The sequence below is a fragment of the Natrix helvetica genome, assembly GCF_964273705.1.
Source record: "Natrix helvetica genome assembly, chromosome: 7".
Taxonomy (NCBI): Eukaryota; Metazoa; Chordata; class Lepidosauria; order Squamata; family Natricidae; genus Natrix; species Natrix helvetica.
This window is the reverse complement of record NC_138558.1, coordinates 4,428,776-4,453,571: the sequence shown is the minus strand read 5'-3', so window position 1 is coordinate 4,453,571 and position 24,796 is coordinate 4,428,776. Positions and strand designations below refer to the sequence as shown.

General features: G+C 46.1%; 1 protein-coding gene across 1 annotated transcript in view; it reads left to right on the top strand.

Moving 5' to 3' along the window:
- The window catches only part of PTPRA (protein tyrosine phosphatase receptor type A), a 119,743-nt gene that overhangs the window by 69,119 nt on the left and 25,828 nt on the right, over positions 1 to 24,796 (top strand). Inside the window, 11 exon segments of the mRNA XM_081960097.1 lie at positions 442 to 520; positions 1,411 to 1,785; positions 3,666 to 3,686; positions 6,801 to 6,821; positions 8,635 to 8,719; positions 13,460 to 13,524; positions 14,544 to 14,680; positions 16,866 to 16,956; positions 20,783 to 20,859; positions 21,569 to 21,605; positions 22,720 to 22,817. Of these exon segments, the coding sequence (XP_081816223.1) occupies positions 448 to 520; positions 1,411 to 1,785; positions 3,666 to 3,686; positions 6,801 to 6,821; positions 8,635 to 8,719; positions 13,460 to 13,524; positions 14,544 to 14,680; positions 16,866 to 16,956; positions 20,783 to 20,859; positions 21,569 to 21,605; positions 22,720 to 22,817 (1,080 nt within the window). The 5' untranslated portion in view covers positions 442 to 447.

Here is a 24,796-nt window from a genome sequence, read left to right as displayed (position 1 = left end):
GTGCTTTCTGAGCTTGGTGGTTTTCTTATAGACGTTTCGTGACCCAACTAGGAAGCATCATCAGTGCTAGAAGGGGGTGGGGTTTGCAGGGATGAAGAAGAAGAGAGGAAGAGGAGGAGAAGTGTGGGGTCCTTAGTGCTTTCTGAGCTTGGTGGTTTTCTGGTAGACTTTTCATGACCCAACTAGGTAACATCATCCGTGAGGATAAGTGTGGGCCTTGCTACATGTCTATACATCATCCTCAACTTAGGACCACAATTGAGATGATTTCACTAAAGATGATTTTATAGCCGTTTTATTCCTTTTATATTAAATATGATTTTATAACCATTTCCTTTAAGGCATTGTGTTCAGTTTTAAGTGTTGATGACTCCTGAGTAACTTTTAAGGTTTGGGAATTATTTCTTCCTGGATCGCTAACAAAAGTTTTTTTTTTTCCAGGCCAATATGGGTTTATGCTTCCTTGTTATCCTATTCAGCAGCTGCTTAACATACCTAGGTGTTGCCAATATAACTTCAGGTGAGTTACCTGCCACAGCCGCCTCCTGCATGTTGCCAGCCACCATCAAGTTGTAGATTGGCACCTGGTGAGCGGAGGCAAGACATCAGAGGGGTCTTGGAGTCCTAGTGGACAATCATTTAAATAAGAGCCAGCCGTGGGCAGCAGCTGCCAAAAAAGCCATCACAGTTCTAGGCTACATAAATAGAGGGATAGAATCAAGACCATGTGAAGGGTTAATACCACTTTATAAGGCCTTCATAAGGCCACACTTGGAAAGCTGCATTCAGTTTTGGTCACCACGATGTAGAAAAGATGTGGAGACTCTAGAAAGAGTGCAGAGAAGAGCAACCAAGAGGATTAGGGGACTAGAGACTAAAACATATGAAGAACGGTTGCAGGAATTGGGTATGTCTAGTTTAATGAAAAGAAGGACCAGGGGAGACATGATAGCAGTCTTCCAATATCTCAGGGGTTGCCCCAAAGAAGAGGGAGTCAACCTATTTCCTGACAGTGAGAACAATTAATCAGTGGAACAGCTTGCCTCCAGAAGTTGTGAATGCTCCAACACTGGAAGTCTTTAAGAAGATGTTGGATAGCTATTTGTCTGAAACGGTATAAGGTTTCCTGCCTAGGCAGGGGGTTGGACTAGAAGACCTTCTTTCTCTTAAGCTAGACATACCCAATTCCTGCAACCGTTCTTCATATGTTTTAGCCTCCAGTCCCCTAATCCTCTTTCTTGCTCTTCTCTGCATTCTTTCTAGAGTCTCCGCATCTTTTCTACACTGTGGTAAAATACATTTACTTTGGTTCATTAAAAAAAAAAATCTTTACGCATTGCAGGAGAGAATAAAAGCAGCACATCTTGAAAATGTCTTTATTTTTTTTATTTTTTGCTCCGTTCTTCTTAGTGCATCCGCCAACGGAGAGTCCCTTGCCCACCACCAGTTTAGTGAAAACTGCCACCACGCAGGCGACGAGTGCAAAGCCCACCACGTCAATCAAGAGGCCGACCACCTCACCAGGCGTCTCACCAACCGTGGCACGAAGCCACCTGCCTCCCAAAGTGCCGGAAGCCACAACCACCAACGTTACCGTCACTGTGCCCGGCGTGGGCGTGGCAACGACTTCGCACAAGACTCTGCGGCCCACGTCTGGGCCCACCACCCTTCCACCGAATGCCACCAAATCTCCTCCCAATGTCACCACGACAGATAAAACGTTGATGACAGTGGAGGCCAACTTCACAAGTGCACTAGCGACGTCACAAGCCTTCAACACTGCAAGTATGGAATCGCTTATTTACTAAGTTTATTATACTTAATATCTATATCTATCTTATCTATCTCTTTGCCTATCTGTCTCTATATACCTGTCTATCTCTCTGTCTATCGATCACTCTGTCTTTCTATCTATCTGTCTATCTATCTATATCTGTTTCTGTCGGTCTGTCTATCTATCTCTATTTGTCTCTCTCAGTCTATCTATCTCTATCTGTCACTCTCTCTTTCTTTCTGTCTGTCTATCTATATCTATCACTCTCTTTCTGTCTCTCTCTCTTTATCTCTCTCTGTCTCTGTCTTTCTTTATCTTTATAGATAAGTCTACCTCTCCCTCTGCCTGTCTATCTGTCTGCCTATCTCTCTTTGTCTATCTTTCTGTCTATCTCTCTCTATCTCTCTTTATCTGTCTCTCTCTCTGTGTCTCTCTCTCTCTTTATGTATGTCTCTGTCTTTCTCTCTGTCTCTGTCTCTCTTTGTGTCTCTCTATTTATCTGTCTCTGTCTGTCTCTCTCTCTTTCTTTCTGTCTTTCTTTCTATCTATATTTATCTGCCTGCCTGCCTGCCTGCCTGCCTATCCATCCACCCACCCATCCATTCATCCAGTCTTTACAGGAAGTCCTCAACGTACAACCAAAATTGAGCCCAACATTTCTCTTGTTAAGTGAGACATTAAATGAGTTTGCCCCATTTGATGACCTTTTTTTGCCTCTGTTGTTAAGTGAACCACTGGTGTTCAGGGAATCTGGCTTCCCCATTAACTTTGCTTGTCAGTAGGTCGTAAAAGCGGATCACGAGACCCCGGGACACCGCGACCGTCATAAATACTAGTCAGTTGCCAAGCCTCTGAATTGTGATCAGGTGATCTTGGGGACGCTGCAAAGGTTGTAACTGTGAAGAATGGGGTCGTACGTCATTTTTTTCAGTGCCGTTGTAACTTTGAACAGTCACTAAATAAACTTGTAAGTCGAGGACTACCTGTACTGCTCTACAAGTAACTCAAGGTGGGGAACCATTCCTAATTCTCCTTCCTTCTCCAATCCTGTGAGATGGGCTGGACTGGAGAGAAAGTGACTGGCCCAAAGTTGCCCAATTGGCTTTCATGCCTAAGGCAGGACTAGAACTCACCGTCTCCTGGTGATTCGCCCAAAGTCACCCAGCCAGTTTTTGTGCCTAAGGCAGGACTAGAACTCACCGTCTCTTGGTGATTGGGCCAAAGCCACCCAACAGGCTTTCATGCTAAGGCGGGGCTAGAACTCATTGTCTCCTGGTGATTCTCCCAAAGTCACCCATCTGGTTTTCATGCTAAGGCAGGACTAGAACTCATAATCTCCCGGTGATTTGCCCAAAGTCACCCAGCTGGCTCTCATGCCAAAGGCGGGACTAGAACTCACCGTCTCCCAGTGATTGGCCCAAAGTCACCCAGCCGGCTTTTGCGCCTAAGACAGGACTAGAACTCAGAGTCACAGTGTTAAGGTCATGGAAAGAACTGCAGCATTCATCAGTGAAAGGAAGTACTGAGTCCACAAGGGAGCATCTGAAGACAGTACAGAATTCTTCCCCAAGAAAAGAAATGAAAGAAAATTCCTAGGGAAGAAGGGAGAGGCATTTCATTAAGAACCTACACTAAAATGTCAAAAGTACTGTGATTTGACACTATAGATATAATGCATTCCTTTTCATTTCAGCAGCCCAGGCGTTCCAGAGTTATGCTGGAACACACAGACAAGCATACACAGCCATTTAGATATATATATATATATACTGTATATCTATAGATTTTTTAAAAAAGCAAAATAGCAAATTTATAGAGAGCCACAAAAGAAATGATGTTGAATTTTGGAGATCATATACTAATCCTCTATTTCTGTGCTTTCTATTTATAGCTGAGATCACAGGACATACCGGTAAGCACATTTTGCTATATATATTTATATATATAAATTTAAATTCCCTTTCTGTTTGATTGAGAGATTCTCGTCCTTTAAAACTTCGTCCTTCTAAAACCAATATTATATCTTTTGATCTTGGGGGCATTTTTGATCGCCACCAGCAAGGCCGGGGCAAAATCACAGGAATGGCTACAGAAGGAGGGGTATAAAGGTTCTTTTGCAATCGTAAACGTTTGCTACAAACTACAGAAAGGCCTGGACATTTAGTCCTCGGTTTACAACTGTTTGCTTAATGACCGTTCAAAGTTACAGCGGCACTGAAAAAAAGTGAATCACGACCATTTTCCCCATTTAATGACCATTGCAGCCTCCCTATGTTCATGTGATCAAAATTCAAATAGCTGGCAACTGACTCATACTTACGACGGTTGCAGTGTCCTGGGGTCATTTGTTCCCCTTTAGTGACTGTCAAACAAGCAAAGTCAATGGGGAAGCCCGATTCACTTAACCTGCCTTGCTAAATTAAGAAGTGCAGCGATTCACTTAACAACTGTGGCAAGGAAGGTCGCAAAATGGGGCAAAACCGACTGACCCAAACGTCTCGCTGAGCAACCTAATTTGGGGCTCCCTTGTCATAAGCTGAGGACTGTCTCCCCTGATTTTTTAAATTTGAATTCCAACAGGGATGATACGGTCACCTCCCATTTCACGTATTAAATTCCCTTTTGTTCCTCAAATTTCAAAGTACCGTATTTTTCAGAGTGTAAGACGCACCTTTTTCCCTCAAAAAGGAGGATGAAAATCTGGGTGCGTCTTATACACTGAATACAGCATTTTTGGCCTCCCGAAGCCCCGCCCCCTTCACCAAAATGACCGTGCATAACTCGTAGGAGGCTTTCAGAGACCTCCTGGGGTTGGGGAGGGCAGAAATGAGCAAAAAACGGGTCGTTTTTTGCTCACCCCCACCCCCCCAGGAGCACACTGCAAAGCTCCCAAGGCTATTCAGGCATTATTATTTTTTTAAAAGGTGGGGGGGGGCGTTTTCGCGAAAAATGGGCCGTTTGGGGGAGGTTTGCAGAGGGCAAAAACCTTTTTTTTTCCCCTTTTGGAAAGCTCTTTAACTGATCGATGAGAATTATATTGATCAGGTGCTGTGCCAGCAGAAACGCCTACCTATCTATTGTATTTCTCTCTATCCCTTTACCTACCTACCTACACGCACTCTCTCCCTCCCTCCCTCCCTACTGTATTTCTCTCTCTCTATTTCTCTCTCTCTATTCCTTTATCTCCCTACCTAACTACTCTCCCTACCTATCTACTGTATTTCTCTCTCTATATCCCTCTACCTACCTACCTACACACTCTCTCTCCCTACCTAACTACTGTATTTCTCTCTCTCTCTCTGGTTCTCTCTTTCTATCCCTCTACCTACAAACCTACCTACTCTCTCTCTCTCCCTACCTATCTACTGTATTTTTCTCTCTCTCTCACTATCCCTTTATCTATCTACCTACCTAACTACTCACTCTCTCTCCCTACCTACCTAATGTATTTCTCTCTCTATATTTCTTTCTGTCTGTCTGTCTGTCTCTCTCTCTCTCTCTCTCTCTTTCTCTCTCTCTCCCTTTATCTATCTATCTACCTACTCTCTCTCCCTACCCATCTACTGTATTTCTCTCTCTCTCTCTATTTCTCTCTCTCTATCCCTTTTTCTATCTACCTACCTAACTACTCTCTCTCCCTCCCTACCTACTGTATTTCTCTCTCCCTCTATCTACCTACCTACTTTTTAAAAAAATTGCCTCTTCAAAACCTTGGTGCGTCTTATACTCTGAAAAATACGGCAATAAGCCCTGGAGATACATGGACAGGTGTGAAACTAATGAAGATATTCCAGATGTTGACACTGCTGTATTTTGCCTAGCAGATAAATGTGCTTGAGTTAGATAAGTCGTACGCATTTGCTGAGTGTAGCAACTATTTAGGCTCGTGAAAAACCGCAAAGGGGTTTCAAAAGAATTTCTAGGTAATATTTTCCGGCAGATAATCCTGTTCCATTTAACCTGGGGGCGAGAAGTTTTAATTTCATATCTGCTGCGGTTTTGAGATAGCATGGGGTGACTTACTCGAAGGAGAACGATCTTAAAGAGTTACTGCAGGCGGTTAACACAACAGATTATGTAGCCCTTGCAAAAAAAAGAGGTGTAAATCAACTAGGGACGTGGTGGCTCAGTGGCTAAGATGCTGAGCTTGTCGATCAGAAACGTCGGCAGTTCAGTGGTTTGATAATAATAATAATAAACTTTAATTTATAAATCGCACCCTTTCCTAAACAGGACTCGGGGCGGTGTACAGTCATATTAAAACAGTATGAATACAAAATATAGATATACTTAAATATACAAATAGGTAAACGGAGGAGGTAGAAAATGGACTGTACAATATTTAAATTAAAATATAAATAAACATTAAAATTACCCTTAAAAACTACCCAATAAGATGTTTGCCAGGAGGTTAAAATGGGACTATAAATCAGTTAAGCCAGCTAATTGGAACAGGTGGGTCTTAAGCTTCTGTCGGAAGGAGTGGAGGTCGGTAGTAGTTCTAATATCGGGGGGGGGAGGTCATTCCAGAATCCCTAGCGCCGCATAACGGAGTGAGCTCCCGTGACTTGTCCCAGCTTCTGCCAACCTAGCAGTTCGAAAGTACGTAAAAAATGCAAGTAGAAAAATAGGAACCACCTTTGGTGGGAAGGGAACAGCGTTCTGTGCGCCTTTGGTGTTTAGTCATGCCGGCCACAAGACCACGGAGATGTCTTCGGACAGCGCTGGCTCTTCGGCCACTTTTGCTGGCAGAGGCCAGCAGAGGACCGATCCTTCGCTGTTTCCAGGGCAGCCCTGTTGCCCTAGATTTAAGCACCTTGCGGGCAGGATCTGGCCTTGCGGGGTGTTGAATTTGACACCCCGCACAAGACGAATCTTGCCTTTCAGCTCTACAAATATGAGAAAAGCTAAATAGCAAATTGCTGCTTTTTTGAGCTTCCCTTCTAGTTAATCCTGGTTTGATTAGCCACCATGGGAGGTAGGAATTTATTCTAACTTCTTTCTTTTCTTTTTTGAATTTATTCAGGTGACTCCGATCCTCGGCGAGGTAAGCTCTTAAGGCACCACTTTGGCAAATATATTGTGAATCTTTTGATCAAAGGTCCTGTTTTTATCCTAAATGTTGGAATACAGCTAGCCCTCAACTTACGACTACAATTTGAGCCCAGAATGTGGGTTGTTAATTGAGAAATTGGGGGGCGCATGAAGGATTGTAAGATGAGGACTGCGTATACCATCCCATTGTTATATTTATTTTTTTAACCTATTTTTATTATTTTTACAAATCATTCAAAAAGGCAAACATATCCTCCTCCTATTTTCCCCACGACGACCCCGTGAGGCGGGTTGGTCTGAGGAAGAGGCTCACCCAACTGGCTTTCATGCCTGAGGCGGGACTAGAACTCACCGTCTCCTGGTGAGTGACCCAAAGTCACCCAGTTGGCTTTCATGCCTAAGGCGGGACTAGAACTCACCGTCTCCTGGTGAGTGACCCAAAGTCACCCAGTTGGCTTTCATGCCTAAGGCGGGACTAGAACTCACCGTCTCCTGGTGAGTGACCCAAAGTCACCCAGTTGGCTTTCATGCCTAAGGCGGGACTAGAACTCACCGTCTCCTGGTGAGTGACCCAAAGTCACCCAGTTGGCTTTCATGCCTAAGGCGGGACTAGAACTCACCGTCTCCTGGTGAGTGACCCAAAGTCACCCAGTTGGCTTTCATGCCTAAGGCGGGACTAGAACTCCCCATCTCCTGGTGATTGGCCCAAAGTCACCCAGCTGGCTTTCATGCCTAAGGCCGGACTAGAACTCACTGTCTCCTGGTGATCGGCCCAAAGTCCCCCAGTTGGCTTTCATGCCTAAGGCGGGACTAGAACTCACCGTCTCCTGGTGAGTGACCCAAAGTCACCCAGTTGGCTTTCATGCCTAAGGCGGGACTAGAACTCCCCGTCTCCTGGTGATTGGCCCAAAGTCACCCAGCTGGCTTTCATGCCTAAGGCCGGACTAGAACTCACTGTCTCCTGGTGATCGGCCCAAAGTCCCCCAGTTGGCTTTCATGCCTAAGGTGGGACTAGAACTCCCCATCTCCTGGTGATTGGCCCAAAGTCACCCAGCTGGCTTTCATGCCTAAAGCAGGACTAGAACTCACCGTCTCCTGGTGAGTGACCCAAAGTCACCCAGCTGGCTTTCATGCCTAAAGCAGGACTAGAACTCACCGTCTCCTGGTGAGTGACCCAAAGTCACCCAGCTGGCTTTCATGCCTAAAGCAGAACTAGAACTCACCGTCTCCTAGTGGTTGACCCAAAGTCACCCAGTTGGCTTTCATGCCTGAGGCAGGACTAGAACTCACCGTCTCCTAGTGGTTGACCCAAAGTCACCCAGCTGGCTTTCATGCCTAAAGCAGGACTAGAACTCACCGTCTCCTACTGGTTGGCCCAAAGTCACCCAGCTGGCTTTCATGCCTGAGGCAGGACTAGAACTCACCATCTCCTGGTGAGTGACCCAAAGTCACCCAGTTGGCTTTCATGCCTAAGGCAGGACTAGAACTCACCGTCTCCTAGTGAGTGGCCCAAAGTCGCCCAGCTGTCTTGTACGCCTCAGGTGAATTCAGGGCCTTCCGCTTTCTAGCCTTAACCACTAGGCCAACTTTGCTGCCAGAGCGTGTGGTTTTCAGAAGGCCTTTACGGGCACAAGTGAAAAACTGGCTTTTCATTTCAAATCACTTCAGAGTTTTTTCTGACCACCTCCCAACGTTCGGCCACCTTTCGGGGACCGAATGGAGCAGTTTTGAAACACTCCCTGTCACCATGGACTGAGCCAAAATCGATCCCCTGAAATCCCTCATGTTTTCTCTCTCTCTTCCAGATGAGACCCCCATCATCGCTGTCATGGTAGCCCTCTCCTCCCTGCTCGTCATAGTATTTATTATTATTGTCCTCTACATGTTAAGGTGAGTGAACTTCGTCTTTGCATTGCATTAGTATGCCTCCCCCCCTCCCCCAGGGCTGCGAGAGATGATCGAAAAATACACAAGAATCAATCTAAAACGTTCTTCTGGCTGCTTGATTTATTCATTTACTTACTTGCCCGGGTATTTATTTATAGGGGGAAAATGTCCGGACCAAACATAATTTCTAATGTTGGATTTTCCCCCTTACCAGAGGGAGCCCCCTTGTGGAGGACTGTGAAGCTGTTACCATGGCAACTCCACTGCTCTGTACAATAGAAGCCATTTTACGGCAGTGCAGTAGAAGCCATTTTAAGGCACAATAGGCTGTATCTTAACAGAACACACACCCCAAGGGGTGTTAGGGATGTCTTACCCCCACGGTATTTTTCTCCAGAGAGTAAGTCATCTGGTTGAAATTGCTCGAGGCGTTCCAGCGTTATGTTAGAAATACACATACAGCCATTTTTATATATATAAAAGATTTCTTATGGGTATGTCTAATTTAATGAAAATAAGGACTAGAGGGGATATGACATCAGGATATGATAGACCCTTCCACACAGAAGAGGGGGTTCACCTATTCTCCAAAGCCACCGAAGGCAGGACAAGTAGCAATGGGTGGAAACGAATCAAGGAGAGAAGCAACCTAGAACTAAGGAGAAACTTCCTGACAGTGAGAACAATTAACCAGTGGAACAACTTGCTACAAGAAGTCATGAATATTCCCAACACTGGAAGTTTTTAAGGAGAGATAGGATAACTATTTGCCTGCAATTGTATAGGGTCTCCTGTTTGAGCAGGGGTTAGGACTAGAAGACCTCCAAGGTCCCTTCCAAGTCTCATTCTCCAAAGCACCTGAAGGCAGGACAAGAAGCAATGGGTGGAAATGAATCAAGGAGAGAAGCAACCTGGAATTAAGGAGGCAACTGAATGGAGCTGAGTGTTTACTGGCCGGATGCCCTTCCTGTCACCAATGCAGAGTTACATTCAGCAGATACATTCTCAATGTGCCCAGAGATCTAGGAACAGCTTCCGTCCTGCGATGATATTTGTAAAGCCATCGAACATCCACATCTGCGTGTCTCAGGTTCCTTGGGAAGGAATCCAGAGGTGGCTAACGATGCCGAATCCAGCCTAAACATCTGCCTGACACATCCGTTTCTCCAGCTGCAATTGCAAAAGGGCAACTTCGCTTGGAAAACCTTCCATCCTGCAACGATATTTCTCAATACCACATGTTGAGGCAGATTTGGAGAGGGAGGAGGTTGGGGAGGAACCTGGGCCAGTCCTGGAGTCTGGGGAAGGCTCTGATGAGGGCTCTGTGTCGGAGGCAGAGAGGGGGCCAGGGCCGTATGCCAGTTATCAGCTGCCTTCGGAGTCGGAGATCAGTGAGGCAGAAGAACAGCTGGAGCCTGTTCCCAGTGTGCGCATGCACAGAGTTGCCAGACAAAGGGAACAGCTAAAGAACAGGGGTCCACTTGGGAGTAAGGCCACATGTGGACGCTGAATGGCCCCTCCCAGAGGAAATAAAAAGGGAGCGAAAGGGGAATGGAGTTTGCAGGAGACAATTAGTTCGCTTAATTGGTTCGTGACTTTCTGAGACTCCTTGCCAGGTTTTGCAGATCTCAGCCTGGCAGCTCTCCAAGCCAGAGAAGGTCTGTGACCATAAATCCTCCCTCGAAAGACTTTGCTGGATGTGAATGAGCAGAATTCACAGTCAATTAATTTAAAAGGTTTTTTTGTCGGGACAAGGAGTTTGCTTCATGCTCTTGGGAAGCCTCGGTGAGAACACCGCCAAACATCAACATCTGCTTATCCCACGTCCTCGGGAAGGACTCCAGAGGTAGACAAAAAAAATGACAAATCCAATCTGAACATCTGGCTGATTGGGTGACGAACTGTCATAACAACAATTTGGGTTTTTCCTGCAAACAAGCCTTCGCTTGTCTGTGACTCTTTAGAGCGTACAGATTCAGGTTTCAGGGTTGTTTTTTTTTAAACACTACGCTTAAAGAAATGCAGAAAAGGTTAGATGACATCTAGCCCCACACTCCCTCCCTCCCTCCCTCATTCTTCAGCTCCAAAAATAACGTTGAAGTCATCAGGGACAAAGGTCCTTGGCCATCTTGTTAGGTGCAGAGCATGAAAAGAGGAGTGAGGCAGGAGGTGGAGGACGAGATGGAAATAACTTGCAAATGACACAAGAATCCAGGAATGAAAATGTCCCCCCCCCCCTCGAACCAGGAAACGGATCGAGTCCCCGCTTGCGAGAAACCGTTAAAAGGATGATTTGCTGTCACCTGAAATTATCCACGCACCGAAAGCTGGATTTAAAAAAAAACAAAATAGGCTGCAGAACAAAACCACCCATTGACAGGAAGGGTGGAGTGCCTTTTTTTTGTTTGTTTTGAGAAATGAAACCCCACACATGGGGAACATTTCCTCCACGTGTCGTTAAACGTGACCGCAACCATGGCAGGGTTACCATGCCAATGGGCAACCTAACGCGTCTCCTTGCAACTTTTGCAAAACAAAAGCTGCAGGCAACGACCGCAACCGGGCCCAGGATTCCGGTTGTTGAGCGAGACGCTGGTTCAGGGAGTTTTGCCCCAGCGTACCACTTTCCTTATAGGGATTCGGTGGCTCAGTGGCTAAGACGATCAGAAAGGTCGGCAGTTCGGCGGTTCAAATCCCTAGCGCTACGTAAAAGAGTGAGCTCCCGTTCCTTGTCCCGGCTTCTGCCAACCTAGCCGTTTGAAAGCACGTAAAAAATGCAAGTAGAAAAATAGGAGCCACCTTTGGTGGGGAAGGTAACAGCGTTCTGTGTGCCTTCGGCGTTGAGTCATGCCGGCCACATGACCACGGAGACGTCTTCGGACAGCGCTGGTGCTTCGGCTTTGAAACGGATATGAGCACCGCCCTCTAAAGTTGGGAACGGCTAACACATATGCGCGAGGGCAACCTTTACCTTACCACTTTCCTTGCCACGGTTGTTAAGTGAATCCCCACAGTTGGGGATTATGTTACGTTTTTTCATGCCGTTGTAACTTTGTGCAATCATTAAATGAGCTGTGCAATGAACAGTCCTTAAACTGAAAACGAGCAGTCGCTAAATGAGGACTACCTGTATTTTAAGTATTGCATGTTCGACCTGTTGCAACCTTGCTTGAGGAGCAGAGGGTTTTTAGAAGAACTGTTGGGAGCTGGAAGTTGTGCCATTTCAAAGTTGCACAAATTCACGGGTTCATGAATATTTAAATGTGGATATGCCAGTTGCTGCATTTTGATAACACGCAAATTATGCCAGGTCACGCTTCACCGACAATCCCTTGCTTTGAAGACCAGCTTATAAGGAAATGATTTGAGTCTGAACTCTTAAATATTCAGAAAGTTGCCTTTTAATTTTAATTTCTCTCTGTCCCTTTGCAACCGTTCTTTTGATGAAGGTTTGTTCTTACGTCACGCGTTGCCTCCTGTGGCTGCCATGTATGTGTGCAGAATCCAACTGTAGCTGCAGCATATTCCTTTTTTTCGTGTCCAATAATTTTATTACGTTTTGCAAAGAGTGCACATTAAAAGAACAACGTAAGCTGAGAAAAGATAAAAGAGTAAATAGAGAATAGGGATAAAAGTGTGAAAAGGGATAAAGAAAGGGAAACACACACACACACACACACACAGACGTATCTCCGTAGTCCTGGACTTCTAATAGTTCATTTAGTGACTGTGCAAAGTTGCAACAGCACTTAAAAAAGCGACATAGACCGTTCCTCACACTTACGACCCTTGCAGCATCCCCGTGGTCACGTGATCAAAATTCAAATTGCTGGCAACTGACTCATTTATGACGGATGCAACGTCCTGGGGTCATGCGTTCGACATCTGCGACATGACCAGCAAAGTCATATCTTTGACTTTGACTTTCCTTGCCACCGTTGCTAAGTGAATTACTACAGTTACTCACCCGGTTGTTAAGTGAATCTGGCTCCCCCGTTGACTTTGTCACAAGGTCCCAACAAGATCCTGTCTGTCAGGGTTCCAAATAGCATCCAAAAGTAAACCAAAGTCCGAGGCAAAGTATTGCTCAAAATTCCAATGTATTAAGAGAGCCATGTTGGCACATCTGGGGAAACCCGAATCTGAAAGCTTCCCGGTTTTCTCCACCCAGTTGAAAGTTCAAGTTCTTGCCCCCCACATCCACAAGTCCATCCCATGGTCCAATTTCCTACTGCCATGCTGGCAGCTTCCACCCATCCAGTTCCGGTCAGGTGCAAAAGTGCAGAGACAAAGGATGACCTTGGCTTTCTAGAAAGAATGTTGTTATGGCTACATATTATCTGTCTCCGTACAGTCCCATCTTCCCACAATAGAAAGTGCATAGCAGAATAATAGAAAGTTGTGGCAGGCCAAAGATCCAAAAGAAAAGATGGCTGCAGGCATGACAGGGACATCGTAACCGTCATAAATACGAGTCAGTTGCTAAGCATCTGAATTTTCGTCACGTGACCCTGGGGTTGCTCTCACAGTTGTAAGTGTGAAAAAACAGTTACAACTCACTTTTTCCCCCAGTGCTGTTGTAACGTCGAACAGTCACTAAACCAATGGTTATAAGTCGAGGACCTGCCTTCGTTAAATTGTGTCAGGATGGCGAGCCCGCTGGATATTCTTCCTGCAGAAGATGAGACCTTTTGGGGGGAGCTTTGCTGATTTCCCGATTTTTTGTTTGTTTTTTGTTCCTAGGTTCAAAAAACACAAACAGGCTGGGAATTCCTTCCATTTGTCCAATGGACGGACAGACGACATCGGTGAGTCTTGCTTTTTCTCTTCTCCGGTTGTCGGCAACTCGAAACCCTCAGTCTCACTTTTCGCCAAGTTAGACCTCTTCCAACACGATAGTCTTGCACGCATGACCAGCACTGCCCTCCATTTTTGGCGTGCTTTTTTCACCCTCCCCAGGCTCCAGAGGCTTTATAGGAGCCTGGGGAGGGCAAAAACAGCCCCCCCCTCCCCGGAGGCCCTCCGGAGGCTTCAGGAGTTTCCCTGAGGACTCCGGAGCGTGAAAAACCAGCCCTATGGGCAAAGCGGAAGTTCAGGAACGGACTTCCAGTTTGCTGGTAGGGTTGTTTTTTGCCCTCCGGAGCCTTCAGGGGAGGACGAAAAACGGTCCTACGGAAAAGCCGGAAGTCACTTCTGGTTTGCTGGTAGGGTCGTTTTTTGCCCTCCGGAGCCTTCAGGGAAGTCTCCTGAAGGCCCCTGAAGGCTACGGAGGGCTAAAACCGGCCTTATGAGCAAACCAGAAGTACGTTCCTGAACTTCCAGTGTTCCTGTAGGGACGGTTTTTCGCGCTCCGGAGGCTTCAAGGAATCAGAAAGGTCGGTAGTTCTGCGGTTCGAATCCCTAGCACCGCATAACGGAGTGAGCTCCCGTTACTTTTCCCAGCTTCTGCCAACCTAGCAGTTTGAAAGCATTTAAAAATGCAAGTAGAAAAATAGGAACCACCTTTGGTGGGAAGGGAACAGCGTTCCCTGGGCCTTCGGTGTTGAGTCATGCCGGCCACATGACCACGGAGACATTTTCGGACAGCGCTGGCTCTTCGGCTTTCAAATGGAGATGAGCACCGCCCCCTAGAGTCTGGAACGACTAGCACATATGTGCGAGGGGAACCTTTACTTTTACAAGCTCAATTTACTCAGTGGGGAGGGACCTGCTGTTGCATACTCCTCCCCCACATCCTTTCCTCTCCATTGGGGCCCCCCATGGACCTCTGTGGCCGGTGTCTCCTCAACCAAACCGCTTCTCTTCCGTCCGTCCATCCGTCCTGCAGAACCGCAGAGCATGCCGCTGCTGGCCAGGTCTCCCAGCACCAACCGGAAGTACCCGCCACTGCCTGTGGACAAACTGGAGGAGGACATTAACCGGCGAATGGCGGACGACAACAAGCTCTTCCGCGAGGAATTCAGTGTGGGTACTTGGGCGACCTTTGATCTCACTTTACCCCTCCCCCCTCTCAACCCCTCATTTATTCTTCTGTGTTTTGAAATGGTGAGGTTTTTTATTTTAAAAGAAAAAAAATTTCCACCATGGTGGAAATTCAGTTTATGCCAGTTAGATCTTTTTCTTCTACGTGGAATTAATTCTTTCTTTCTTCCTTCCTTTCTTTCTCTTTCTCTCTCTCTCTACCTTCTTTCTGTTTCTTTCTTATTTTCTTTCCTTTTTCTTTCATTCCTCCCTCCTTTCCTTCTCTCCCTTTCTTCCTTTTTTCTTTCTTTCTTTCTTTCTTTCTTTCTTTCTCAATCTCTTCCTTTTTCTCTTCCTTTTATATTTTCTTCCTTCCTCCTTTCCTTCTTCTCCCCCTTTCTTTCTTTCTCTCCTTCCTTCTTCCCTTCCTTCTTTCCCTCTTCTCCAACCATTTTTTTCTTTCTCTCCCTTCTCTTTCCTTCCTCCTTTCCTTCTTCTCCCCCTCCTTCCTTTCTTTCTTTCTTTCTTTCTTTCTTTATCTCTCTCTCTCTCTTTCCTCCCTCCCTCCCTCCCTCCTTTCCCTTCTTTCCCTCTTCTCTCCCTCCTCCTTTCTTTCTCTCCCTTCCTTCTTTCTCTTTCTTTTCTTCTTTCCTCTCTCCCTCCTTTCTTTCTCTTTCTTCTCCTTCCTTCCTTCCTTCCTTCCTTCCCTCCCTCCCTCCCTCCCTCCCTCCCCAATTGTGGCCATAGGAATATGTACAGAGTTTCTCAACTACAGCAGCTTGTAGAAGGGTGGACTTCAACTTCCTGAACTGAAGGTTGAATTCTGGGAGTTGAAGTCCACCTGCATAGTCTTATACTATAGACTACCTGTGTTTTCTGGTTCTGCTCCTAAAGTTGAACCTTTGCCAGAGGGAAGCTTTGCTGCCCTCTTGTGGAGCAAGTTAGCACTAACATCCTTCCTTACCGGAAATCTGTTTGCAAGAATAATAGAATCACAAGGTTGCATTTGTGATTGGCTCAAAGTCACCCAACTGGCTTTCATGCCTAAGGCGGGACTAGAACTCTCCCTCTCCTGGTTGATTGGCCCAAAGTCACCCAGCTGGCTTTCATGCCTATAGCAGGACTAGAAATCACAGCCTCCAACATAATTTTATTACCGTTTATTTATAAAATTACAACTTACTTAAAGCAATGTATAGCTTACCATCCATCCTAGTTTTTGGCATGCCAAGATTGCAGAATTGGCAACTCAATGTCCTCCAGTGGTGAAATTCAATTTTTTTTACTACCGGTTCCGTGGGCGTGGCTTGGTGGGCGTGGCAGGGGAAGGTTATTGCAAAATCCCCATTCCCTCCCCACTCCAGGGGAAGGATACTGCAAAATCCCCATTCCCTCCCCACTCCAGGGGAAGGATACTGCAAAATCTCCATTTCCCTCCCCACCCCAAGGGAAGGATACTGCAAAATCTCCATTCCCTCCCCACTCCAGGGGGAAGGTTACTGCAAACTCTCCATTCCCTCCCCACTCCAGGGGGAAGGTTACTGCAAACTCTCCATGCCCTCCCCACTCCAGGGGAAGGATACTGCAAAATCCCCATTCCCTCCCCACTCCAGGGGAAGGATACTGCAAAATCTCCATTTCCCTCCCCACCCCAAGGGAAGGATACTGCAAAATCTCCATTCCCTCCCCACTCCAGGGGGAAGGTTACTGCAAACTCTCCATGCCCTCCCCACTCCAGGGGGAAGGATACTGCAAAATCCCCATTCCCTCCCAATCAGCTGGGACTCAGGAGGCAGAGAAGAGATGGGGATGGGGCCAGTCACAGGTGGTATTTACCAGTTCTCCAAACTACTCAAAAGTTCCACTACCAGTTCTCCAGAACTGGTCAGAACCTGCTGAATACCCACCTCTGATGTCCTCTCTAGGGTTTTCTATCCATGCCTTTGGAAGCAGAGTTTACCCTGAATTCAAACAGCCATAAAAGTGGTTGGTTGGTTAGTAGCCTATGGAGATTCTCAACCATCCAGGTCACGGTTGTCCCCAAAGGTGCTTTTTTCAGGAGGCAACTGGACTTTCTTGTTTTTTCTTTGGAAGATTGGTTTAATGAATTGGTTTGATTGGTTAATGTTTGTCGTGGTTAGCAAGAGATGTAACAGCCAAGTTATTTATATTCGCTCTGTCCATCCAGGCGCTTCCAGCATGTCCGATCCAAGCCACCTGTGAAGCTGCCTCCAAAGAAGAAAACAAGGAGAAGAACAGATATGTCAACATTTTGCCTTGTATGTATTGATATTCCACAGTTTGTGCCCGTTGCTTTCTAGAGACTGTGGGCGCAATTGAAAAAATAGAATAGAATTATTTATTGGCCAAGCGTGATTGGACACACAAGGAATTGGTCTTGGGTGCAGATGCTCTCAGTGTACATAAAAGACAAGATACATTTGTGACGAATCATAAGCTACAGCACTTAATGATAGTCATAGGGTACAAATAAGCAATCAGGAAACAATCAATATCAATAGAATATAGAATAGAATAGAAATATGGAATGGAATAGAAAATATGGAATGGAATAAAATAGAAGAATAGAATAGAACAGAATAGAATAGAATAAAATTAGAATAGAATAGAATAAAATAAAATTAGAATAGAATAGAATTAAATTAGAATAGAATTAAATTAGAATAGAATAGAATTCTTTATTGGCCAAGTGTGATTGGACACACAAGGAATTTGTCTTTGGTGCATAAGCTCTCAGTGTCCATAAAAGAAAAGATACATTCTTCACGAATCATAAGCTACAGCACTTAATGATAGTAGAATCAATAGAATGAAGAATAGAATAGAAAAGAAATATAGAATAGAATAGAAATATGGAATGGAATAGAAAATATGGAATGGAATGAAATAGAAGAATAAGATCAGAATAGAATAGAATAAAATTAGAATAGAATAAAATTAGAATAGAATAGAATAAAATTAGAATAGAATAAAATAGAATTCTTTATTGAATTTGTCTTTGGTGCAGGTGCTCTCAGTGGACATAAAAAGACAAGATACATTCATCATGAATCATAAAGTACAACACTTAATGATAGTCGTAGGGTACAAATAAGCAATCATGAAACAATATCAACAGAATGTAGAATAGAATAGAATAGAAATATAGAATGAAATGGAATGGAATAGAAAATATGGAATGGAAAATAGAGGAATAGAATAGAGTAGAATAGAATAGAATTCTTTATTGGCCAAGTATGATTGGACACATAAGGAATTTGTCCTTGGTGCAGATGCCCTCAGAGTACCTAGAAGAAAAGATACATTCGTCAAGAATCGTAAGGTACAGCACTTAAATGATAGTCATAGGGTACAAATAAGCAATCAGGAAACAATATGAATATAAATCGTAAGGATATAAGGAACAAAATTCCAGTCCTGCAGTCATAAGTGGGAGGAGATGGGGGATAGGAACGATGAGAAGACTAAGAGTAAAGCAGCCTTAGTGAATGATTTCACAGTGTTGTGGGAATTATTTGTTTAGCAGAGTGATGGCATTCGGGGAAAACCTGTTCTTGTGTCTAGTTGTTCTGGTTTTCAGAGCCTTATAGCGTCGTTTTGAGGGTAGGACATACAGTAAGCAAGGCCTTATGGGTGGGAATCCTGGCCCATCGAGTCCAGCCATCTGTTCTCAGCAAAGGCCATGCCATCTAGGGAATTATGGGCATTGAAGTCCCCATATCTGGAAATTGCCATAGATAGGATACACATGAATTTATAGCAAGCAAGGTGGATGATGTATAAGAATATATAATCTTCTCCGCTGTCCTTCTAAGACCAACCTTTCGGACCTCCGGGACCACTAAATTCATAATTTTAAATCCCGCGGACCACTAATACGATCTGCCTAACGACCAGCCGGGTGGGCGTGGTTAGGTGGTCATGTGACAGTGGGCATGGCCAACTTGATGTCACTCACGTCGAGGGGCGCCTCGCCAGCCTCTACTCGCCTCTCCCCTCCCAGCCCCTCCTCACCTCCTCACCCGGGCTCCTTAGGGCCCCAACAGGGAGCAGTTGCTGGAGCTAAGCAGCCCCCCAGGAGAAAGAGTTGGCAAAAGAGCTCAGTTCAAATTGGATCTGACCGAGGAGGAGGCTCAGCAGAAGCACCTCACTGAGGACTAGGAGCATAGGCTTCCCAAGCAGAGGGAAGAGTGCAAGGCCAGGTACCGGCTCCTGGAGGCTCAGCGGGCTGAGACGGTCAGCCAGTTCCAGGCCATAATGCAGTCCCACTGGAACGAGGCCCTCCGGCTCTTCACCACCAGCGGCTCTTCCCTCCAGCCTTCGCCCAAAGCCCCCCACCAGGAGGCTGAAGCAGACCCCCAAGTCGGAATTTCTGCCCCCCTCCGACCCCCACAAAAAGACCCCGAAGGGGGAGACTCTCTGCAGCAACACAAGCGTTCATTGCACGTATCCTGCCCAGGGACCGTAGTTTGAGGACCCCGGATTTAGTGCAATATACAAAATGCAAATAATTTTTCTGCCAACCACCAAAATTTTCTCGCGGATCATCAGTGGCCCATGGACCACCAGTTGGTGACCGTTGTCTAAAGAACATCTACAATTCTCTGCCCCTTTTGCAAAAACTACTCCACATTTTGACTGCTTAAACACCCCAAGCTCCAAATATGAATATCCTTAAAAAAAAAAAAAAGAGGAAGCCCTCTCAACCAGTCGAGAGCCGCTATTATTGTGAAGGCGTTGAACAGAAGCTGGGGAACTATTGATTTTTTGGCCATCCCTTCTTTTGTGGTGCCAAACGGCAACGCAGCGAGGCAAAGGAGGTTGCCTAGGAGACCTGTCTTTCAGGGAATCGCAAGGAAGCAAAAAATCTCACCAAAATAAAAAGGCCAGTCATTCCAATTCTTGGTTAAAAAAGAAAGAAAGAGAAACGGCTTCTTTTGGGGACGAAGAAGACCCAAAATTTTTTAAAAAGCATTTAGGTTGGGTTGAATTAAAACAGCGGCGATCACAAAGGAGTGGAAGGTTGGAGAAACAAGATTAGCGATTAGGCATAAAGATCTGTGGAGATTCTCAAAGTCAGCCAGGCCACGGCTGTCACCAAGAGTGGACAAAGCTGGACTGTCTTGTTTTTTTTCTTTGAAGATGTTTCGCTTCTCACCCAAGAAGCTTCTTCAGTTCTGGCTGAATGGTGGGGAATGGAAGGGTTTATATTCCTTGCAGACAGCTGGTCATTTGCATCCTTTTAGAGAGTCGTTGAGGCCACTTGGAAGTTTATCTGTGCCCTGAGTTGTCCCAAAGTTGCTTCCCCCCCCCCCCCGTTTACATTTCTTTATTTTAATTACACACACATACTCATATACAGTATTCTTAAGTACGCATTAAGGCAGGGGTGTCCAAACTTGGGAACTTTAAGACTTGTGGATTTCAACTCCCACAATTCCCCAGCCAGCATGGCTGGCTGGGGAATTCTGGGAGTTGAAGTCCACAAGTCTTAAAGTTCCCAAGTTTGGACACCCCTGCATTAAGGTATGTGTCATTTATTAACAAAATCCTGCAAACAACATTAAACACACCCATCGCATCAAAGTTAATTTAAATATAGTATGCATTCCTACAATAAGAGTGAGAGATCTTATTTTCCAACCGAGACGCCTTCGGACAGCGCTGGCTCTTCGGCTTTGAAACAGAGAGGAGCACCGTCCCCTAGAGTCAGGAACAATCAGCACATATGCGCGAGGGGAACCTTTACCTTTATCTAAATCGACATTCCTGTTGTAGACCGACGAGGCTCCCGTTTCCCAGGCTGTTTTTGAGCCTGCTCGTCCAACAATCTTAGTAGCTGAAGATGGGCTCCAGCACGAGTCCAAAGGCTCGGAAGATAAAATGTCTAATGCCGGTCTAATGACCCAGATTGAATCTTGCAGAACAGTGATAGGTGATAATGGGTGGTCGCTTGTCCAGTTTTTTTCCTCTGCACTGAAAACCAGAAAGTTGTGAAAGTTCTTGGAGATTCGTTTGACTTTCACTGAAGGTCCTCCATTGCCCTGATGTATTTGCCACTCATGGTCATCTTCTCTCTTCTAGATGACCATTCCAGAGTCCACCTGACACCTATTGAAGGGGTTCCAGACTCCGATTATATCAACGCCTCGTTCATTAATGTAAGTATCTGCTAAAGGCCAGGAACAACATTTCCAAGGTTCAGGTAGTCCTCGACTTACAACAATTCACGTAATGACCGTTCAAAGTCACAGCCCACTGAAAATAAAACGACTTACGACCATTTCTCACACTTAACGACCGTTGCAGCATCCCCATGGTCACCTGATCAAATTTCAAAGACTTGGCAACTGACTCGTATTTATGACGGTTGCAATGTCCCCGGGGGTCACGTGTGGGTCATTTTGCAACCCTTCGACAAGCAAAGCCCAACGGGGAAGCGAGATTCACTTAACAACCGGGTTACTATCTTAACTAGTGCAGGGATTCACTTTAACAGCGGTGGCACAGAAGGTCATAAAAGGGGGGCAAAACTCCCTCGACCGATGTGTTGCTTCGCAACGGAAATGTTGGGCTCAGTTGTGGTCGTAAGTTGAGGACTACCTGCATTCTGGGAGATTTGGGAAGGAAGAAAAGCAGTAGTGGATTCTTGTTGCCATCTTCATCTGTTCTAACCCGTAGAGTCAGGTCATCCACAGTTAAATCTTATTTTTCCTAGCTGTAAGATAGTTTGTACGCAGTGACAATATTTGCAAGGGAAAGAATTAACCCCATGGGAGAAGATGCCAAAATTTTTGGTCTTTGACCAACGCCCGAGATAAAACCATTGTGGGTTTTTTTTCCATTCCTGTCTCACATCTATTCTTGCAGGGGTATCAGGAGAAGAACAGGTTCATTGCTGCACAAGGTAAATAATATGTATTTCCTTTGAATTTCTATACTGCGAGATATACCCATTCTGGCATTCAGCCGGCTTAGACCGCCTCGCCCGAACCGGTAGCGGAAATCGTGGGTGGGCCAGCGGTGGGATTCAGAAAGGTTTACTAATGGTTCTGTGGGCGTGGCTTGGTGGGCGTGGCAGGGGAAGGATACTGTAAAATCTCCATTCCCTCCCCACTTTGGGGTATGGATACGGCAAAATCCCCATTCCCTCCTGATCAGATGGGACTCGGGAGGCAGAGAATAGATGGGGGCATGGCCAGCCAGAGGTGGTATTTGCTGGTTCTCCAAACTACTCAAAATTTCCGCTACCGGTTCTCCAGAACTGGTCAGAACCTGTTGAATACCCACCTCTGATGTCTTCCATGGGGTTTCCCATCCTTTGGAAGCAGAGTTTACTGTGAATTTGGCTGTGGCCACAGAAGCCACGTCAAGCAGCCATAAAAGTGGTTGGTGGGTTAATAGTCTATGGATAATTCTCAGCCATCCAGGCCATGGTTATCCCAAAGGTGCTTTTTCAGGAGGAAACTGGACTTTCTGGTTTTTTACGCCGTGAAAAAGGCAACTTACATCCGGTCCTCACATTTACAACTGTCATCTCCATAATCACTTGATCAATATTTGGAAGCTTTATTTACGATGATTGCAACAGCCTGGTACAATCTGATCATCATTTGTGATCTTCCAAGCCAGCTTCCGACAAGCACAGCCAAGAGGGGGAAGTCAGATTTCACTTCGTGACTGCATGATTCATTTAACAAGTGCCGTGGTTCACGTAACAAGTGCTGCGATTCACTTAACAACTGTGGCAAAAAATGGGTCCTAACATCAGATGTGACTCACTTAACAACCGTCTTGCTTAGCAAGGGAAATTCTGGTCCCAATTTTGGTTGTATATATGTCGAGGACTACCAGTAGGGAGGAGGAGTCAGGTTAGCAGGCAATCTCAAACGTAGAAAAAGCTACGGTGGTTTGCGGTGGCGATATCTGGGCTGAAAGATTAGATGAGCGACGTGGGGCAAAGCGGTTCAGCTCATCTTGTTCCTCTCTGGGGATGCTTCTCACCTCTGGCGTCTCGGCAGGGCCCAAAGAAGAAACGGTGAACGACTTCTGGAGAATGATTTGGGAGCAAAACACAGCCACAATCGTCATGGTGACCAATCTGAAGGAGAGGAAAGAGGTAAGGCACTAATCACCGCCTTGGATAGGAAAGCCGGCTAGGTGACTTTGGCTCAACCACCAGGAGACGGGGAGTTCTAGTCCAATTTAGGTATGGACGCTGGCTGGATGGCTCAATCACCAGGAGACGGGGAGTTCTAGTCCTGCCTTAGGCATGAAAGCTGGATAGGTGGCTTTGGCTCAATCACCAGGAGACGGGGAGTTCTAGTCCTGCCTTAGGCATGAAAGCTGGATAGGTGGCTTTGGCTCAATCACCAGGAGACGGGGAGTTCTAGTCCTGCCTTAGGCATGAAAGCTGGATAGGTGGCTTTGGCTCAATCACCAGGAGACGGGGAGTTCTAGTCCTGCCTTAGGCATGAAAGCTGGATAGGTGGCTTTGGCTCAGTCACCAGGAGACGGGAAGTTCTAGTCCTGCCTTAGGCATGAAAGCTGGATAGGTGGCTTTGGCTCAATCACCAGGAGACGGGGAGTTCTAGTCCTGCCTTAGGCATGAAAGCTGGATAGGTGGCTTTGGCTCAATCACCAGGAGACGGGGAGTTCTAGTCCTGCCTTAGGCATGAAAGCTGGATAGGTGGCTTTGGCTCAATCACCAGGAGACGGGGAGTTCTAGTCCTGCCTTAGGCATGAAAGCTGGATAGGTGGCTTTGGCTCAATCACCAGGAGACGGGGAGTTCTAGTCCTGCCTTAGGCATGAAAGCTGGATAGGTGGCTTTGGCTCAGTCACCAGGAGACGGGAAGTTCTAGTCCTGCCTTAGGCATGAAAGCTGGATAGGTGGCTTTGGCTCAATCACCAGGAGACGGGGAGTTCTAGTCCTGCCTTAGGCATGAAAGCTGGATAGGTGGCTTTGGCTCAATCACCAGGAGACGGGAAGTTCTAGTCCTGCCTTAGGCATGAAAGCTGGATAGGTGGCTTTGGCTCAATCACCAGGAGACGGGAAGTTCTAGTCCTGCCTTAGGCATGAAAGCTGGATAGGTGGCTTTGGCTCAATCACCAGGAGACGGGGAGTTCTAGTCCTGCCTTAGGCATGAAAGCTGGATAGGTGGCTTTGGCTCAGTCACCAGGAGACGGGAAGTTCTAGTCCTGCCTTAGGCATGAAAGCTGGATGGGTGGCTTTGGCTCAATCACCAGGAGACGGGGAGTTCTAGTCACGCCTTAGGCACGTAAGCCGGCTGAGTAACTTTGGGCCAATCACCAAGAGATAGTGAGTTGTAGTCCCACCTTAGCCGTAACAGCCACCTGACTGACTGTGGCCCAATCCCCCAGTGCAATCTGGTCGTGCCTTAAGCATGAAAGCCGGCTCACTGATTTCGGGCCAATCACCAGGAGACTCTGAGTTCTAGTCCTGCCTCATAGTAAGCCAGCTGGGTGACCTCAACCCTTTCTCTCATCCCAACCTGCCTCACCAGGTGGCTACCGTGAGGGAACTAGAAGGAAGAAGTAGTAGATATGTTCACCACCTTGAATTGTTTATAAAAAACAAACAAACCAAGAAAGGCGGTTAAAAATAATAAATGAATGAAGATTTATTTTTGTGTCCTCGATTCGGCTTTCTTTTAGTAAAGGTGCCTTGTAGGAAACTCTTCCCAACTCTCTGGCACCAGCTCTTTGCAGCTACGCAACAGCCACAAGAACTAATTCAGTACAATCCTGGCATTTTTAACCATGGGTATCACTTGGCAGCAAGATGAAGGCAAAACTCTGGTGTTCCCCAGCTATTTGGGCTGCTAGGAAGCGAGAGAAATTTCCATTTATTTCAAGAAAAGAGACCACTCGGTGAGCCAACAAGGCAAGCTGGTTGACGATGCAACTACGGTAACTTCACAAGCCGTTATACCTTTGAATGGGCACTCTTGTGAACTGATGTATGTGGAACTCGGCTGGCTCAGGAATTCTGGGAGTTGAAGTCCACCACTCATGAAGTTGTCGTAGTTGGCCACTGGTTAAAAAATGGTGCCCGGCCCGAGCGGAAATGGTCCTTT